This window comes from Tetrahymena thermophila (assembly GCF_000189635.1).
Source record: "Tetrahymena thermophila SB210 genomic scaffold scf_8254587, whole genome shotgun sequence".
Lineage (NCBI taxonomy): Eukaryota > Ciliophora > Oligohymenophorea > Hymenostomatida > Tetrahymenidae > Tetrahymena > Tetrahymena thermophila.
In genome coordinates, this window is record NW_002476358.1 from 511,883 (window position 1) to 525,952 (window position 14,070).

Sequence of the window (14,070 nt, forward strand, 5' to 3'; positions counted from 1 at the left end):
TATTTTCTGAGTTAATCAAAATTATTATTTCTAATAAGAAAGAAAAAGCAACATATAAATAATACATTCATATATATTAGATTGATTTATAGGTTGTAACTCAGTAGATTCTTTTTCATATAAATTAAAAGTAAATGTCAGAAGAGAACTCTATTATACTTAAAACAAAGAAGCCGCATGGTAAATAAATACTCAATTTCTAATAAAAAAGTATTTATACTATGCTAAATTCATTTTTTTATTTAATTTAACAGGGATTTTAGCTTCAGTATTTTGTTGCAAGTGTTTCAAATGTTGTTAGGTAATAGTTTTATAATATTTTAACGTTTTCTATAGGCCAAAATCTAAAACGAGAACATTCAATCACCATTTTATTTATGTAATGCTATTTTATGATTAAATAAAGGAGATAGACCAGTCTCTGCTCACTTCAAATGATAGAAAAAAAATCTTGAACAAGCTCATCAAAAATACGTCTGATCCTTAATTATATGATGCAGTAATAAAAATTATTTATTTTATTTATAGCTAGCAAATAGATAATCAATTATAATAGAGTATTTTTTTTAGCATGGCTTAAGTTAAAATATTAAAAAAAAGAATAGTTAGATAAGCGATCCAATTTAGATTTTAATAGGACTGTATTTGTCTGAAAACGATGAAGATAAAAACGATTAATTTATGCAAAATTTGTTAAGATGTAGGTAAATAAAATAATCAATACTTCATAAATATTAGCTTATCAAAGCAGCTAAAGTTGGTTATAACATATAATATATAAAAAAATAGGATAAATGCAAATTATACTTCAAGGACAAATTAAAGAGATGATGTTGAATATTACATTCCTTAGCTTTGTAGTTTTATTGCTTTTTAACAAGAATTCAAAGTATAGAAAATGGTTAATTACATTAAGCAAGCAGGATAAATAAATTTTTATTTCGCACATCTACTTTACTTCTACATCAGATCTCTATCGTATATAGTGAATAAAAATGAAAAATACTAGTTATTAGCGTAAACATGTTTGCTTATTTTGATATATTAGCTTTTTGACTTGCCTTAAAATTTAAAATTTTTTACTAAATAAATTAAGGATCAAATAATTAAATTTATAATTATGAAATTTTCATGAAATTTATTATAATAATTAAATTAATTATTTAACAATTGGCTTAAAATCATATTTTTTTTATTTATTTAATTAATTAATTAGAATTGAAAAAATGTAATTAGAGCTTTATGATTTCTTTAGTGAGCACTACTCAAACAAATATCTTACAGCTAAGGAACTTTATAAGGAAATAAACTAGAAACAGAATCATAATTATCAAGATTAAAATGGACATTATGTCGCTCCTAATGCTGAAGAATAATAAATAGCTGATGATGTAATTTAAAAATATGGAACAACTGAATAAGATGAAATAAAATAATATCCTTAATTTAAATTAAAATCAACAAACATAATATTAAAGAACTATAAGAGAAAAATCATTCTAAATGAAAGTAATTTAAAAAATCCTAGAACGTTTACAAACAACCAAACTTAAGTTTGCAATCCAGAGAATATATAAGATGAAATGAAAGGATCATTTAATATTGAATAAAATGGATTTGCTTCTACAATTAACTTTTTTGATGACTTAATCAACGTTTCAGAGTAATTAAAGGATGCAGATCCAAAGGATATTGCTTTAAGAACATATATTAAGTAGATAAACGAATAGCTTCCTTCAGCAGTTTATATTCCATTTTTTTCTTGTATAGAATAACTTTTTATATTATAAACTAAATTTAAAAATATATTTTTATATTTTTAGAATAGATTAGAAATTATGTTGTTTTAAATATTGTTCCTACTGAGTGCAGAGTCTTTTCGACAAAAGAAAGATCTCCTTACTATATTTGTGTTGAAATTTACAGTCCAGAATTAGAAGAAGCTCACGAATTAGAAGAAAAATAGTAGAAAAATAATAGTTAAGTCAGAAGAATACCTGATTGGAAGAGATAGTATGCTCTCAGCAAAGCTTAAACAGTTTATGTAAATAAATTAATAAATAAAATGTAATTAAATATTTGTATTTTATTAAATTTTTTTTTTTGAATTAATTCTAGGAGCATTTTTATCAGTCGCATAACAATACATAGCAATCTTTGAGATCAGGATATTAATCAGAAAGACCTCCTTCTAAATCAGCATTTTAAGATGTATACATGTAAACAATTGAAAAAAATCAATAGAGATATAGCAGAATGAGTATATCAAACTAGCATCAGTTTGAATTGATTGAAATGTCAGAAAAATAAGATAAGTAAAATGGTATAGCTTGTGCTTATGAGCCTCAAGAAGATCAAATGAAAGATTCAAAATTAGCATCTAATACCTCGAGCATGGTTTAAGAAAGCAGTTAAATTTAAAACACTATAGATGGAATGGAATAGCCCGTTCATACTATTAATGAAGATAGCTCAGCTTAAGATATGGAGTTGCACACTCACATACCTCACTATATTAATATGAATGGATAAAAACCACATAATGATAATAAAGAAATAGAAATAATTCCTAATGGAGAAAAAATTAGCACTAAAACTCTTTCTAAAAAACTTTTTGGAGAAGATCAGGCAGATTAAGAGAAGAGGATTAAAAAGAAATCGCCTTATGCTCACTTTAAATCATGGAAATTAGTCCATTTTATAGTAAAGGTAAACAAGTATTTTCAAAATTTATATACTTATTTTATATGTAAATTCAATGGCAAATTTCAATAAATTATTTTGTTTTAAAAAAAGACAGGAGATAATTTAAAGCAAGAACAATTTGCTTAATAATTGATTTATTAATTTGATTAAATTTTCAAAGATAGTGAGCTAAATCTAATATTGAGACCATATGAAATTATAAGCTTGGGCCCAAATTGCGGTATAATAGAAGTAGTTAAAAACTCAGTTACATTTGATAGTCTTATTCAAAAGCTAAATACATAATAGAAGGGAATGAATTTATAAGAATTCTTTAAGTCATATTATGGAAGTGGTCTATACAAAGCATAAAAAAACTTTTGTTCAAGCTTAGCTGCTTATAGTTTAGTTTGTTATTTCTTATAAATTAAAGATAGACATAATGGAAACATTCTTCTTCATAAGGATGGATATATTTGTCATATAGATTTTGGCTTTTTGTTATCCAATGCACCTGGTAACAATTTAATTTAAAAAAATAATCAAAGTAACAAATATAAAAAAAATATTTTTATTAGGATAAGGAGTTGGATTTGAACTTAATGTGCCATTTAAACTCTTAACTGACTATATTAATGTGTTAGGAGGTGTCAACTCAGATTTGTTTAAGCAATTTAGATAGCTGTTTCACAAGTATGTTTCAAATTTTAAAAACTTTATAGATATTTATTAAATCATATCTTAAATTAATCAAACAAAATAGGGGATTTATGGCAGCTCGTAAAAACCAAGACAAAATTTTAATTTTAGTTAAGATGTTTTACTCATCTCATGGTGCATCTCTTCCTTGCTTTGAAAAAGGAGAAGAAGCAATAAAAGCTTTAGAAGAAAGATTTAATCCAAAAAATATAAAATTAGAAAATGAATACTTCGTTCACACAAATTAGTAAAACACATTTTATTTTTTAATTAAAATTCTTAAGTTTAAAAAAATAAAAAAAGACTTATAGATTAGAGCTTAGATAATTGGAAATCGAGGTGGTACGATAAGTGGTAATATTTTTGCTAGGGTATTTTTTATTGAGAAAAAACTATGTAGAAAGTAATCGTAATGCTTTTAAATTAACTAAATTAAAAAACATTTAAAATCTAATTAATTATTATAAAGGAATGTAATCCTTATATTTTATATATGTCATTTTGATTTTAATAAATTATTGCGCTAATTTTCTAAATTTAGTGATGTTACTTCTTCTTTTCTCTTATAACTTTACATATTAGTTAGATAAATTATTTTGATTAGTATTTAAACTCTTTTTATAGAACTCATCCCTTTTATCTTACAATTAATTTTAATTAGATAAAAGAATTTCCAATTTTGTGATTTGCATATCAATTATTTGTTTTGATTTTATGTTTGATATATTTTGAAGTTTTAGATAAAGGAATAAATCAAAAATACAAATCATAGTAAGCTTTGAGAAGAAAATTATGAATATATCTAAAAATTTTATAATTTTTGTATTTGTAGCTTTTTGCTTATTTTAATAAACATTTTGTTCATGGGAGTGCATCACTATGTATTCTTGTACTAATAAATATCAAACAGCAAAGTAGTAACATCCAGATATAATTTTTGAATGCACTAAAATAAGTAAAGCTGGGACTCATTCCTTTGATGAGACTGAATTTATTCAATGCTTAGATGATATAGGATTTAAATATTCTGATATAGTTTCATTAGAAGTATGCGTCATCTAAAAATGCTAAGGTATCAAAGAGCTCATAAAAAGAAAAGAATATATGTATAATAATAAAAGTAGAAATGTATTGCCTTAATGAATGGACATCTATCTATATACTATTACCCAAAATCACTTTTTAATTATCCAAATTAAATTTAAGTTTTTCTTTATATTTTATATTTTTAGTATATTTTAAAGGTTCTTATAAATGCATTTTAAATATAAAATATAAGCTATCTATTTTCATCAAAAATTTTAAAATGCGAAAATAATTCATTATCATTTTTAACAAACATATCACTAGTTTTTTAATATCAAAACCAAACAATAACAAAATATTCATCCTTAAAATAATAATAATAATTAAAAAAATGCTTTTGTTTCTAATAAGATAAAAATCATAATTTTTATATTTTAAAATTACCTAAATTCTATTAAAATCTATTACTGTCAATTCCAGGGAGATCTCCCCAGTGATATCCCTTATATTTTGGATTTTTGAAAAATTCTAGTTTCCGTATGATTACTTTTAAAAATTATTATTATTATCAAAAATAATTATCTGAATTTATTTAACAAATATTTCAACAGAATATTATTTTAAACTTTAATTTTTTATTTTTAAATACTTTAAGCTAATAAAATGTAAAATTTATTTGTATTAATGAGTTTTTAGTAATAGTTAATATTAAAACAAATTTAAATAAGATAATTTCAAAGAGTTAAATACTTTTTTTAAATTATTTACAATAAAATTAAAAAATACACTTTATTTTTCATAAAATATTTGCATATATAAAATTAAAAAGCTAAGTGATAAGTTTTTGATGAGATATGTTAGATAATTATTTAGTATTTTAATGATAAATATCTAATTATTTTTAGTAAAATATTAAATAATTCTAATTATTTAATGCAATAAATATGTATTAATTATATAAAATAATCTTAAAAATTGATTAATTTTAATCAATTTTATCATTTATTCATATCATCAGGATCTTCTTAATGATAAAATTTTATAAATTAATTGAAGCATTTTTAGAGAGGTTTATTCTTCAGTTTAAATATTGATTGAATAGAATTCGAGTAAATATTATTTAATATCAAAGTGGCATTCGAAATTAAATTGATTTTAACTTAATTGTAAAAAAATAATTTGAATATTTATTCGAATTTCCTGGTTATTCTATTTGTAACATAATTTTAATTTAATTAATTAATTTGGCCTAAATTTGATAAAGAAAAATATAAAATTTAATATATCAAAGTATACAAAAGGGTTTTAAATGTACAAAAAGTTAATTTTTCTAAATATTTTATTTAATACAATTATAAATATTTTCAAAATACCAATTGATATTAATACATTTTTCCTTTTAATTATATATTTTAATAAATTAATAATTAATAATTGTGGCCTTTATAATTTTATTGATTTTGCAAATTTATATTTTTTTCCAAATCTTAAGCACTTAATTTTATGATACATTAAAATATTGTAATATATGATAAAATATAAAAAAATATACATTTAAATTCAAATCCTTTTAATTAAATTGTAACTTGGAAAAAATATTACAAAGCTTGTTCTAAGCAAATAATCACAAACCATGTTGTATTTGTTATGTTAAAAATTATCTATGGATTAAACAAATAAGTTGATATAGAAAATTTAAATTATATTTTTATTCAAAGATCAGGAAGTATCAATAGTTAATATAAACTAATTTCGAGATATTATTTGAACTCACATCAAATTAGTTATGATAGTCACAAGAATAGAAGGGAGAACGAATATTTTAAAAAATAATACTTTTAGAATAGATAAATGGTATATGATCTAGTTTTATTATTATCGAACTTATAAGGTAAAATAAAAATTATTTAGAATGTATGCCAACTGTAAGTTATGTGTTTGCATATAAAATATTGAATCAAAAAGTCTCTAGCTTTTTTAAGTAATTATCCTGATTTTATTTTTCTTAAAATTAATCCTGAGTAATCAATTTCTTACTTTATTTTAAATGGGTCGTACTTACTAAAGATTTTGGCTTATGATTAATTTTTTTGTGAAAAAGATTGGAGAACTAATTTTGATTTTCTTTTTAGGTTATACATTGAATGAAGCAAATAAAAAATATTGTGAATTAATTAGTGGATAAGAATTATTTGTATTGCGCTCTATAATTGTTTTAAGCTAATAATATAAATAAAATCGCCTTGAGGATGTTTGAATATTTTTTTTCTTTCTTGGCTTTCTAATTAAAAATATATAGATTATTTTTTATTAAAAAGTGATGATTTTCTTTGTTTATATTTTACTATGTTAGAATCATAAATATTAAATTTTTATTAAATTTTGTGCTTTGAATGCAAATCAATAAAATATAATCATATACAATTAAAAAACTAAAAAAAACTTATACTTTATAACTTTCATTAACACTATATTTTTTTGAAGCAAAACACTAAAAGCCAAAAAAGTATAGATTAGAAATCTAAAAACCTAATTATATTAGCACATTGAAAGAGAGTAATTTCTATCATTCAAGGTAATCATATTCGATTGCAATTTTGACATTAGAGCTTATCTTGAAAATATAATCTTCTTTTACAAATTTCTTAATTAGTAGTTAATCATTTTTATATAAAAACTGTTTTAGAAGGCGTTATAGGAGCTAATCAGAAACAATTCATTTAGCAAGCAATTTATAATAGAAAATCTATATAAAACTAATTTAGCTTCCTAAATCATCGTGTGTTAAACATAAATTTAAAAAAGCAAAAACTGATTTAAAGCCAAAGTAGAAAAAAGGTATAAAAAAAACAAAGCAACATTAATGGATTTACTTCTTAAATACTCTCCTGATAAACAAATTGAAAATTATGCATTTTCATTAAGTGCATGTATCGGTAAAGGATCTTCTGGTACCGTTTATGTTGGGAGACATTAGTAAACTTAGCAAGTAGTAGCAATTAAAGCAGTTGATATGCGCTCTTTGAAAACCGAGTACGCTTGGAAAATGCTTTGTTCTGAAGTCAAGATTATGAAGAAGCTAAAGCATCCACATGTCGTGCGTCTTCTGGATGTCTTTTAAACAAAAAATAATACATATATCATTACAGAATTTTGTAATTAAGGAGATTTGCGTACTTACTTAAAGAAGAAAAAATCTTTAACTGAGAGAGAAGCGATCACTGTAATTTCATAGATAATGAGCGGTTTGTAGGAGCTTGCAAACAATGGAATAATTCACCGTGATTTAAAGCCTGCAAATATTTTGATTCACGATGACGTATTTAAAATTACAGATTTCGGATTTGCTAAAAAATTAGATAGCATGGAAGATCAGCTTATGGATTCTTTAGTAGGAACTCCACTTTATATGGCACCTTAGATTTTAAATAAATAGTAATACACTTCAAAATGCGATGTTTGGAGTATTGGTCTTATTTTATATGAATTATTATTTGGTCGCACACCTTGGCCAGCAGTAAATGTTGTTGATCTAGTCTAAAAAATGTGCACGGTTCCTCTCTAATTCCCCAAAGACCAATCAATTTCTTAAGCTTTAGTCAATTTTATTAGCAAGTGTTTGCAATTCCCTGAATCAGATAGAATAAGTATTCAGGAAATGTGTGCAAATTCCTTATTCGAAGATTACGTATAGCAAATTAATAGATTATTGAGTTAGCAAAAACTATAAAATCATCCATCAGGAAGTTCAACTAATACCAATTCATAAAATAACTTATCTGATTTTTCAAGTGTGGCCACATAAGCATAAAAAAATGTATAAAATAATAGCAGCGCAAATGATACTTAAACACCTGGAGCAGCTTATAATCGCAATTAAAAGTAACCACAAATAGGATATTAGTAGGGATAGACTAATTAAATAAATGTTCAATAAGAAAAAGTAAATTAATATTAAAATTAACCAAGCGCAACAAATTTAGGTGTCACCCCAAGCTCAGGTATGAATATGCAAATAAATTTGAACACTTAACCTTAGTCATCTTAATAGAGCAGTTCGATGTCTCCAGTGAGAGCTCCAGCATTGTAATAACAGTCAGGATCAGGCAGGTAGAATAATATTTAATTAAAGTGTAATCTTAAAGAAAATAAAAGAATTAGTGTAATAAAGTAATTTGAGGATAAAAATAAACAGACAAGCAGAAATAAATTTAATTAGTATATTTTAATGAATATTTAGAATGCAAATATCAATTCTTATTCGCTAATAGAGATAAGTTATAATTTTAAAATTAATTAAAGAATCCCCAACAATTTTACCATTCATTTAATTATTATAAATAAATAAAAGAATTTAATCACGTCATTTCTTAATTAAATAATTTACACTCTTTTTATTACTTAATAGAACCACAGAAAGGAATGTTTAGATTCAAGAATAAAATGGTGGATGTTCCCCCTTAAAGCAGCTTAGCAATTAAAACGAACCTTATTCTCCTATATCTCCTATTCGCACAAATTACTAAAAGTAGCAAAGTGCATCTTCTTACAACTCCTAAATAAAGAGCATGAATTCGATTTAGGATTAACTTGCTTAGGCTAATGGTATTAATTCTTCATAAAAAAACATGTCTACAAGTAAGCAAAATATTTAACAATATCCAAATCAACCTAAAAACTATCCTAGCTCTTTCCATAACTTGAACGCCTTTCCACAATAAGAAAAAAATATTCAATCTTCTGAAGGAAACGAAAATCAAAATGTAAAGTAACCTGCATTGGTAAATAACTTTGTTAAATAATCAAAAGATTAATCCCCTACAAAAACTGGATTATATAATGATAATAACTTCTATTAAGTATTAAATAACGTTTCTAATTACGACAAAGGTTTAGTTGTTGAATAGCAGTAGTAACAAAATCAGCTTAAATCATTTAACGATGAGTAGAAAAACTAACCTTTTGGATACTCTTCAAACCAGTAAAAATAAAACTTTTAAGGACTCCCACCTCAAAGTTAAGCTTCCTAGAATAGTTAATTCGGAGTACAAAGATAATACACAAATGAAACAGCAAGTAGCCCTTAGTCTTCCTCTCCCACTATCGTTTAATTATAATCAGCATATTCTCAGTAAGGTTAAAATATTCCAGCCTTGCAAATTTAATAGAAACCAGAGCTTAAAGCAGAAGTTATGTTTAATAATATAAATAATGGCTAAGTATCGCCTTACAGATAGCAAGATGGTGCTGACAGAAAATTTTAAGAACGAGGATTATTTTTACAGTAGGTGTAAGATTAATCTCCTGTTGCAACTAACCTTAATATTGAAAGTAAAAATAGTGGACTGTACTTATAGTAGCAGGTATCACAGCCTTATCAAAATAACACTAGTATTAGTAATAAGTAATAGGATAATTAAGGAGTTAACTTAGATTCAATGAATACAAACACATATAATAATTAAGGGAAGTTTGATGAATCACGCTTTAACTAAGTGTAGCTTAAATAGTACTCTCTTTCTCATTAATATTCACTCAGCAGGTAAAACCAACCAGATTAAAATAATTAAGCAGCAACTCCTAATAGAAACATATCTCCTTAGAGTAAAAACTAAAGTGTATACACAAGCGAAAAGAATTCAAGTAGTGAATAAAGTCCTACCTCTTCTGTAAATCAATAAGCTGGGTAATACATTCTCTAACAGCCTTAAACTTAATTTGTATAAAACCGCTATTCTCAAAATAATAATTCAAATTCAGCAAGTGGGTATTCCACAGTGATAAAAAGCGGAGACAATTCTTCTAACCAAGATCAAGTAAATAGCAGATAAAATAGTCCATCGAACTATAATCCATCTAATAATTATTAACAGCAATAATAATAGTAAAATGTTTCTTTACAAAATCAATAAATTTAACAACTGCAAGCAAATTAATAACAAATTTAAAAGCAAAGAAGTGGTGGAGATTCTCCAGATATTCGTTATAAAGCCTACTCATTTACCGCTTCTAATGGATTGATAATGAATAAGAGTGGAGGTCTCAATAACACAAATATATCCACAAGATCTATCACAGCTACAAATAATTCGAATTCTTCACCTAAAAATAATGATTCAGAAGGTAAAATTTCATACAACTCTAACGGCTACCATTCTCAATAGTAACAATAGTAGTAGTAATAACAAATAAATAACTCCAAAAACACATCAAGCAATCATGTAATTTTTGGAAATCTCGATTAATAAGAGATTGGAGACTATAAAAACTAGAGACAAGCTCAGTAAAATAGGTAAAACTTCATTTTATATTTTTCATTTTTTTTAGGTATAATTTTACAAAAACAAAAAATGCAAGTAAAAAAATTCAAACCACCCACTCTAAAAATTTAAATTCAAATATTAAAGAAAATTTGAAATTGCCATTTGAATAATTTAAAACGGAGTGAAGAAGAAAGAGTAATAAATAATTGTATTTAAAATTACATAAATTAAGAGAAGCTAAATTAATCTATTTAATCTAAAATATTTAAATGACTGGAAAAATTTAATTTAATTTAAGATGGTTTGAATATCTCAAAATAGAATTTTATTAGCCAATACTTTTTGCATAGAAATATACTAATTAAAAATTTATTAGACTTGAAAAAGCTTATTATTTGCATAACAACTTTGTATAACTATTTTATCAAGGCACTTTACACTTTTATTTGCGATTGATTTAGAGATTTTATTCAAAATTTTATTTACATATTTTAAAACAGCGGCTAAAAAAAGGACTATGAGTCTGTAATCTAAATTCCATATGAATCTAATGGGAATAATCTAAATCACTAAAATATTCCATTTAACTACAAGAGGTCAATGACTCAAAACAATGAACATTAAGATTATGAATTAGACAATTACAAAAACACATATACCCCTAAAAACAACAGTGGTGCACATTCCTACGCCAACTTATAAAAGATGTAAGGCATATCTTAGAATGAATTCAGAAACAGCAGTCCCAATTCAGTAGCACAGTTAATTGCTAAGAAAAATAGTGAATAAAATTAACTGCCTAGATCCCCTCTAGAGAGAAGAAGAAAAAGTGAATTTGGAATTGGGTTATCAAATAAAAATTAAATTTATCAGAAGGAAATAAAGAATACTCCTTTCTAATAGTTTTCTTAAGCTTAATTACCAAACAACTCTCGCAATCAAATAACATTTTACACATCAAATACACAACAAGTTAAAAACCAATTTTTACAAAGTGAAGAAAACTATGGAAAAAATAATATCTTGAATTAAGCAGGCAATGTCTAAAACCCAGCAATCGTTTAGAATTAGTACAGCAGAAGCAGAAGCTTACACAATAATGCTGCAAGTAAATATAGTAACACTCACAATATTTCTCCAGCTAACACAGGAATTAGTCCTAAAAATTCAAATAATTCATTATCTGATATCAAAAAAAAGCAGATCAATACTCAAGATTATTCCAAAATTCCCTCATAATTTTTCGGAAATAGTACTTCCCCAAAAGCTCAAACAAAGTATTAAGCATATCTGCAAAATACCTTGTAAGTTAAGAATTAATAATAAGGTGTTAATTAGCCTACTAATTTAATAGTCTAAAAACATATATAACAATCAGGGAATGAACCTCAGTAAATGAATGAGATTTAAGGCAATTAGCAATTTAAGGAAATACAAAGAGAACCATCATAGTAGCTTACTGCTGATAACTCACCAAACAAGTATGCAAAATATGCTTTGAAAAATTATTTATTGTCTTAAAATAACCAAGGTTCTAGTGCTGTAAATTATAACAACTCCAATATTTAAAATTAAAATAATACTTCTTCTTAAATGAACAGTAGTGGAAATAAGAATACTTAAAATTTAAATATTAATAGCAAGACTTAAAATAGTCTAGATAATTTAGGATCTAATTAACCACAACAACAATAGTAAATATTGAGAAATCAAAATTAGTATAGTTAAATAAATCCTCACCATCATGGACACAGTAAATCGTTTTCAAATAACTTTAATTAACCAATAGTGTCTCTTAATTCTTAGTAAGAAATCACATAAATTGAAAATACAAGCAATAATAACATGAATAGTAATAGTACTTAAAATGAGTTCTATGCTTAGGACAATATGATAGAAAGTATACTTTGTATATGTAAGAGCGTTAGATTCTTGAAAAATTAAATAGATTACAACATCAAGAGCATTCTTAAGCTAGATGAACCATTTTTATATGAAAAGTTAATATTCTTGTTGAATAAGCATCTTGTAATTCAGATTTCTATGCTTAAAATCACTTAAATGGATAAAGGAATTAATGTAATTAACTTAGATAGATGGACTGAATACAGGGCAAGCCAAAATTTTAATGAAGTTTATAAAAAAATTGCTTAAAACTACTACGATATAATTAGTACTCACTAGAATAATTGGAATCGTGCTCATGAAAATCAAAGATTTTATGATGAATCAAAAAAAGATTACTATTTTAGTAAAATATTTAACCAGTAATTAACACAGTATAATAGTCACACAAATAGTGGGTAAAATTCTTCTAATAGCAATCCTCAAAATAATGAAGAAGATAACACTAATTTTTACTTTTACATTTACTAATTACTGAAGGAAATAATAAAAGAGGTGTTTAATAAATTGCAAAACAATCTATCAAAATATTTAGATTTAGACAATTCAAAGATTACTCGCGAAGACAGCCTTGTTATAAACTGTTTAAGCAGACTTGTTGATTACCATCAATTGTTAAAATTAATTATATCATAAAAAGAAGACTTCTCATTGATACTCAAGTCAATAAATATAACTGAATTTTTAAAAGAAAAGATTATAACAATTGAGTTCTATGAAGCCCTCAAATAAAAAATGTATATATATGATTTAATAACAAAATGATCAGACTTTCTATTATGCACAAACACACACAACCACAACTAAACTTTTAAAAAAAACTATAGGAAACAATAAATTACAATTAAAAAACAATAAAAATAATTAAAATAATTTTTAATACACATGCTGCGATTCAATTATATATTTCTTACTCTTTCTTTAATTTATAAAGCTATTTCTTACTCACTTAATTAATTAATTATTTACTAATTTATTTTTGATTCCTTCATATTTTTTACGATTCTTACCATAATTTCTGTAATATTTAATCTTTTATTTATTGTTCTTACACACGAATTATTGAAAATTTAGTAAATACTTTTTTTTCTCCAAAATGAATTCATGAGAAGTAAAATTAAATTGAAAAAGGTATTGTATGTAAGTGAATCAATCTATTTTTCAACTAGACTAATTAGACTAATCAAGAAAGTATGAAACACAATTATTAAATTTAAAATAGAAAAATTTAGATTGTTATAATAAGAAACGTTATTAATTATGAAGGCAATAAATGAACGAACGAACGAAAAAAATAAATAATTGTTTAAAAAATCCAAAATTAGTCATTCTAATTAATAAAGAAAAATTTGAATAAAATAAATAATTCTTTTATGAATGAGTTTTCAAGAAAGAAATTTAAATTTAAAGTATTTCTCTAAAAAGTATTTCAAATAGATTAATTACTTCGTTAGGTAAGTTGATTTTTAAGATCAAATGAGGTAAAATTCAA

At 24.3% G+C, this 14,070-nt stretch overlaps 3 protein-coding genes across 3 annotated transcripts; all 3 read left to right on the plus strand. All coding sequences in view use genetic code 6, as the record gives it.

The window, feature by feature from the left end:
* Positions 1–134: 134 nt before the first annotated feature.
* TTHERM_00389990 (phosphatidylinositol 3-kinase) lies at positions 135–3,769 on the plus strand (the record flags this gene model as incomplete). Its single annotated transcript, XM_001019404.3, has 12 exons — positions 135–180; positions 255–301; positions 407–499; positions 601–704; positions 790–1,017; positions 1,217–1,764; positions 1,824–2,044; positions 2,119–2,709; positions 2,797–3,202; positions 3,264–3,378; positions 3,449–3,631; positions 3,688–3,769. The coding sequence occupies 12 exons, from the start codon at positions 135–137 to the stop codon at positions 3,767–3,769; spliced, it is 2,664 nt and encodes an 887-aa protein (XP_001019404.3).
* A 407-nt stretch (positions 3,770–4,176) lies between these two features.
* Positions 4,177–4,527, plus strand: TTHERM_000389999 (transmembrane protein, putative; the record flags this gene model as incomplete). Its single annotated transcript, XM_012798447.1, has 1 exon — positions 4,177–4,527. One exon carries the CDS (start codon positions 4,177–4,179, stop codon positions 4,525–4,527), a length of 351 nt encoding a protein of 116 aa, XP_012653901.1.
* A 2,746-nt stretch (positions 4,528–7,273) lies between these two features.
* TTHERM_00390000 (Serine/Threonine kinase domain protein) lies at positions 7,274–13,343 on the plus strand (the record flags this gene model as incomplete). The annotated part of the gene is made up of 3 exons (XM_001019405.3): positions 7,274–8,520; positions 8,819–10,702; positions 11,174–13,343. 3 exons carry the CDS (start codon positions 7,274–7,276, stop codon positions 13,341–13,343), a joined length of 5,301 nt encoding a protein of 1,766 aa, XP_001019405.1.
* Between the last annotated feature and the right edge of the window lie 727 nt (positions 13,344–14,070).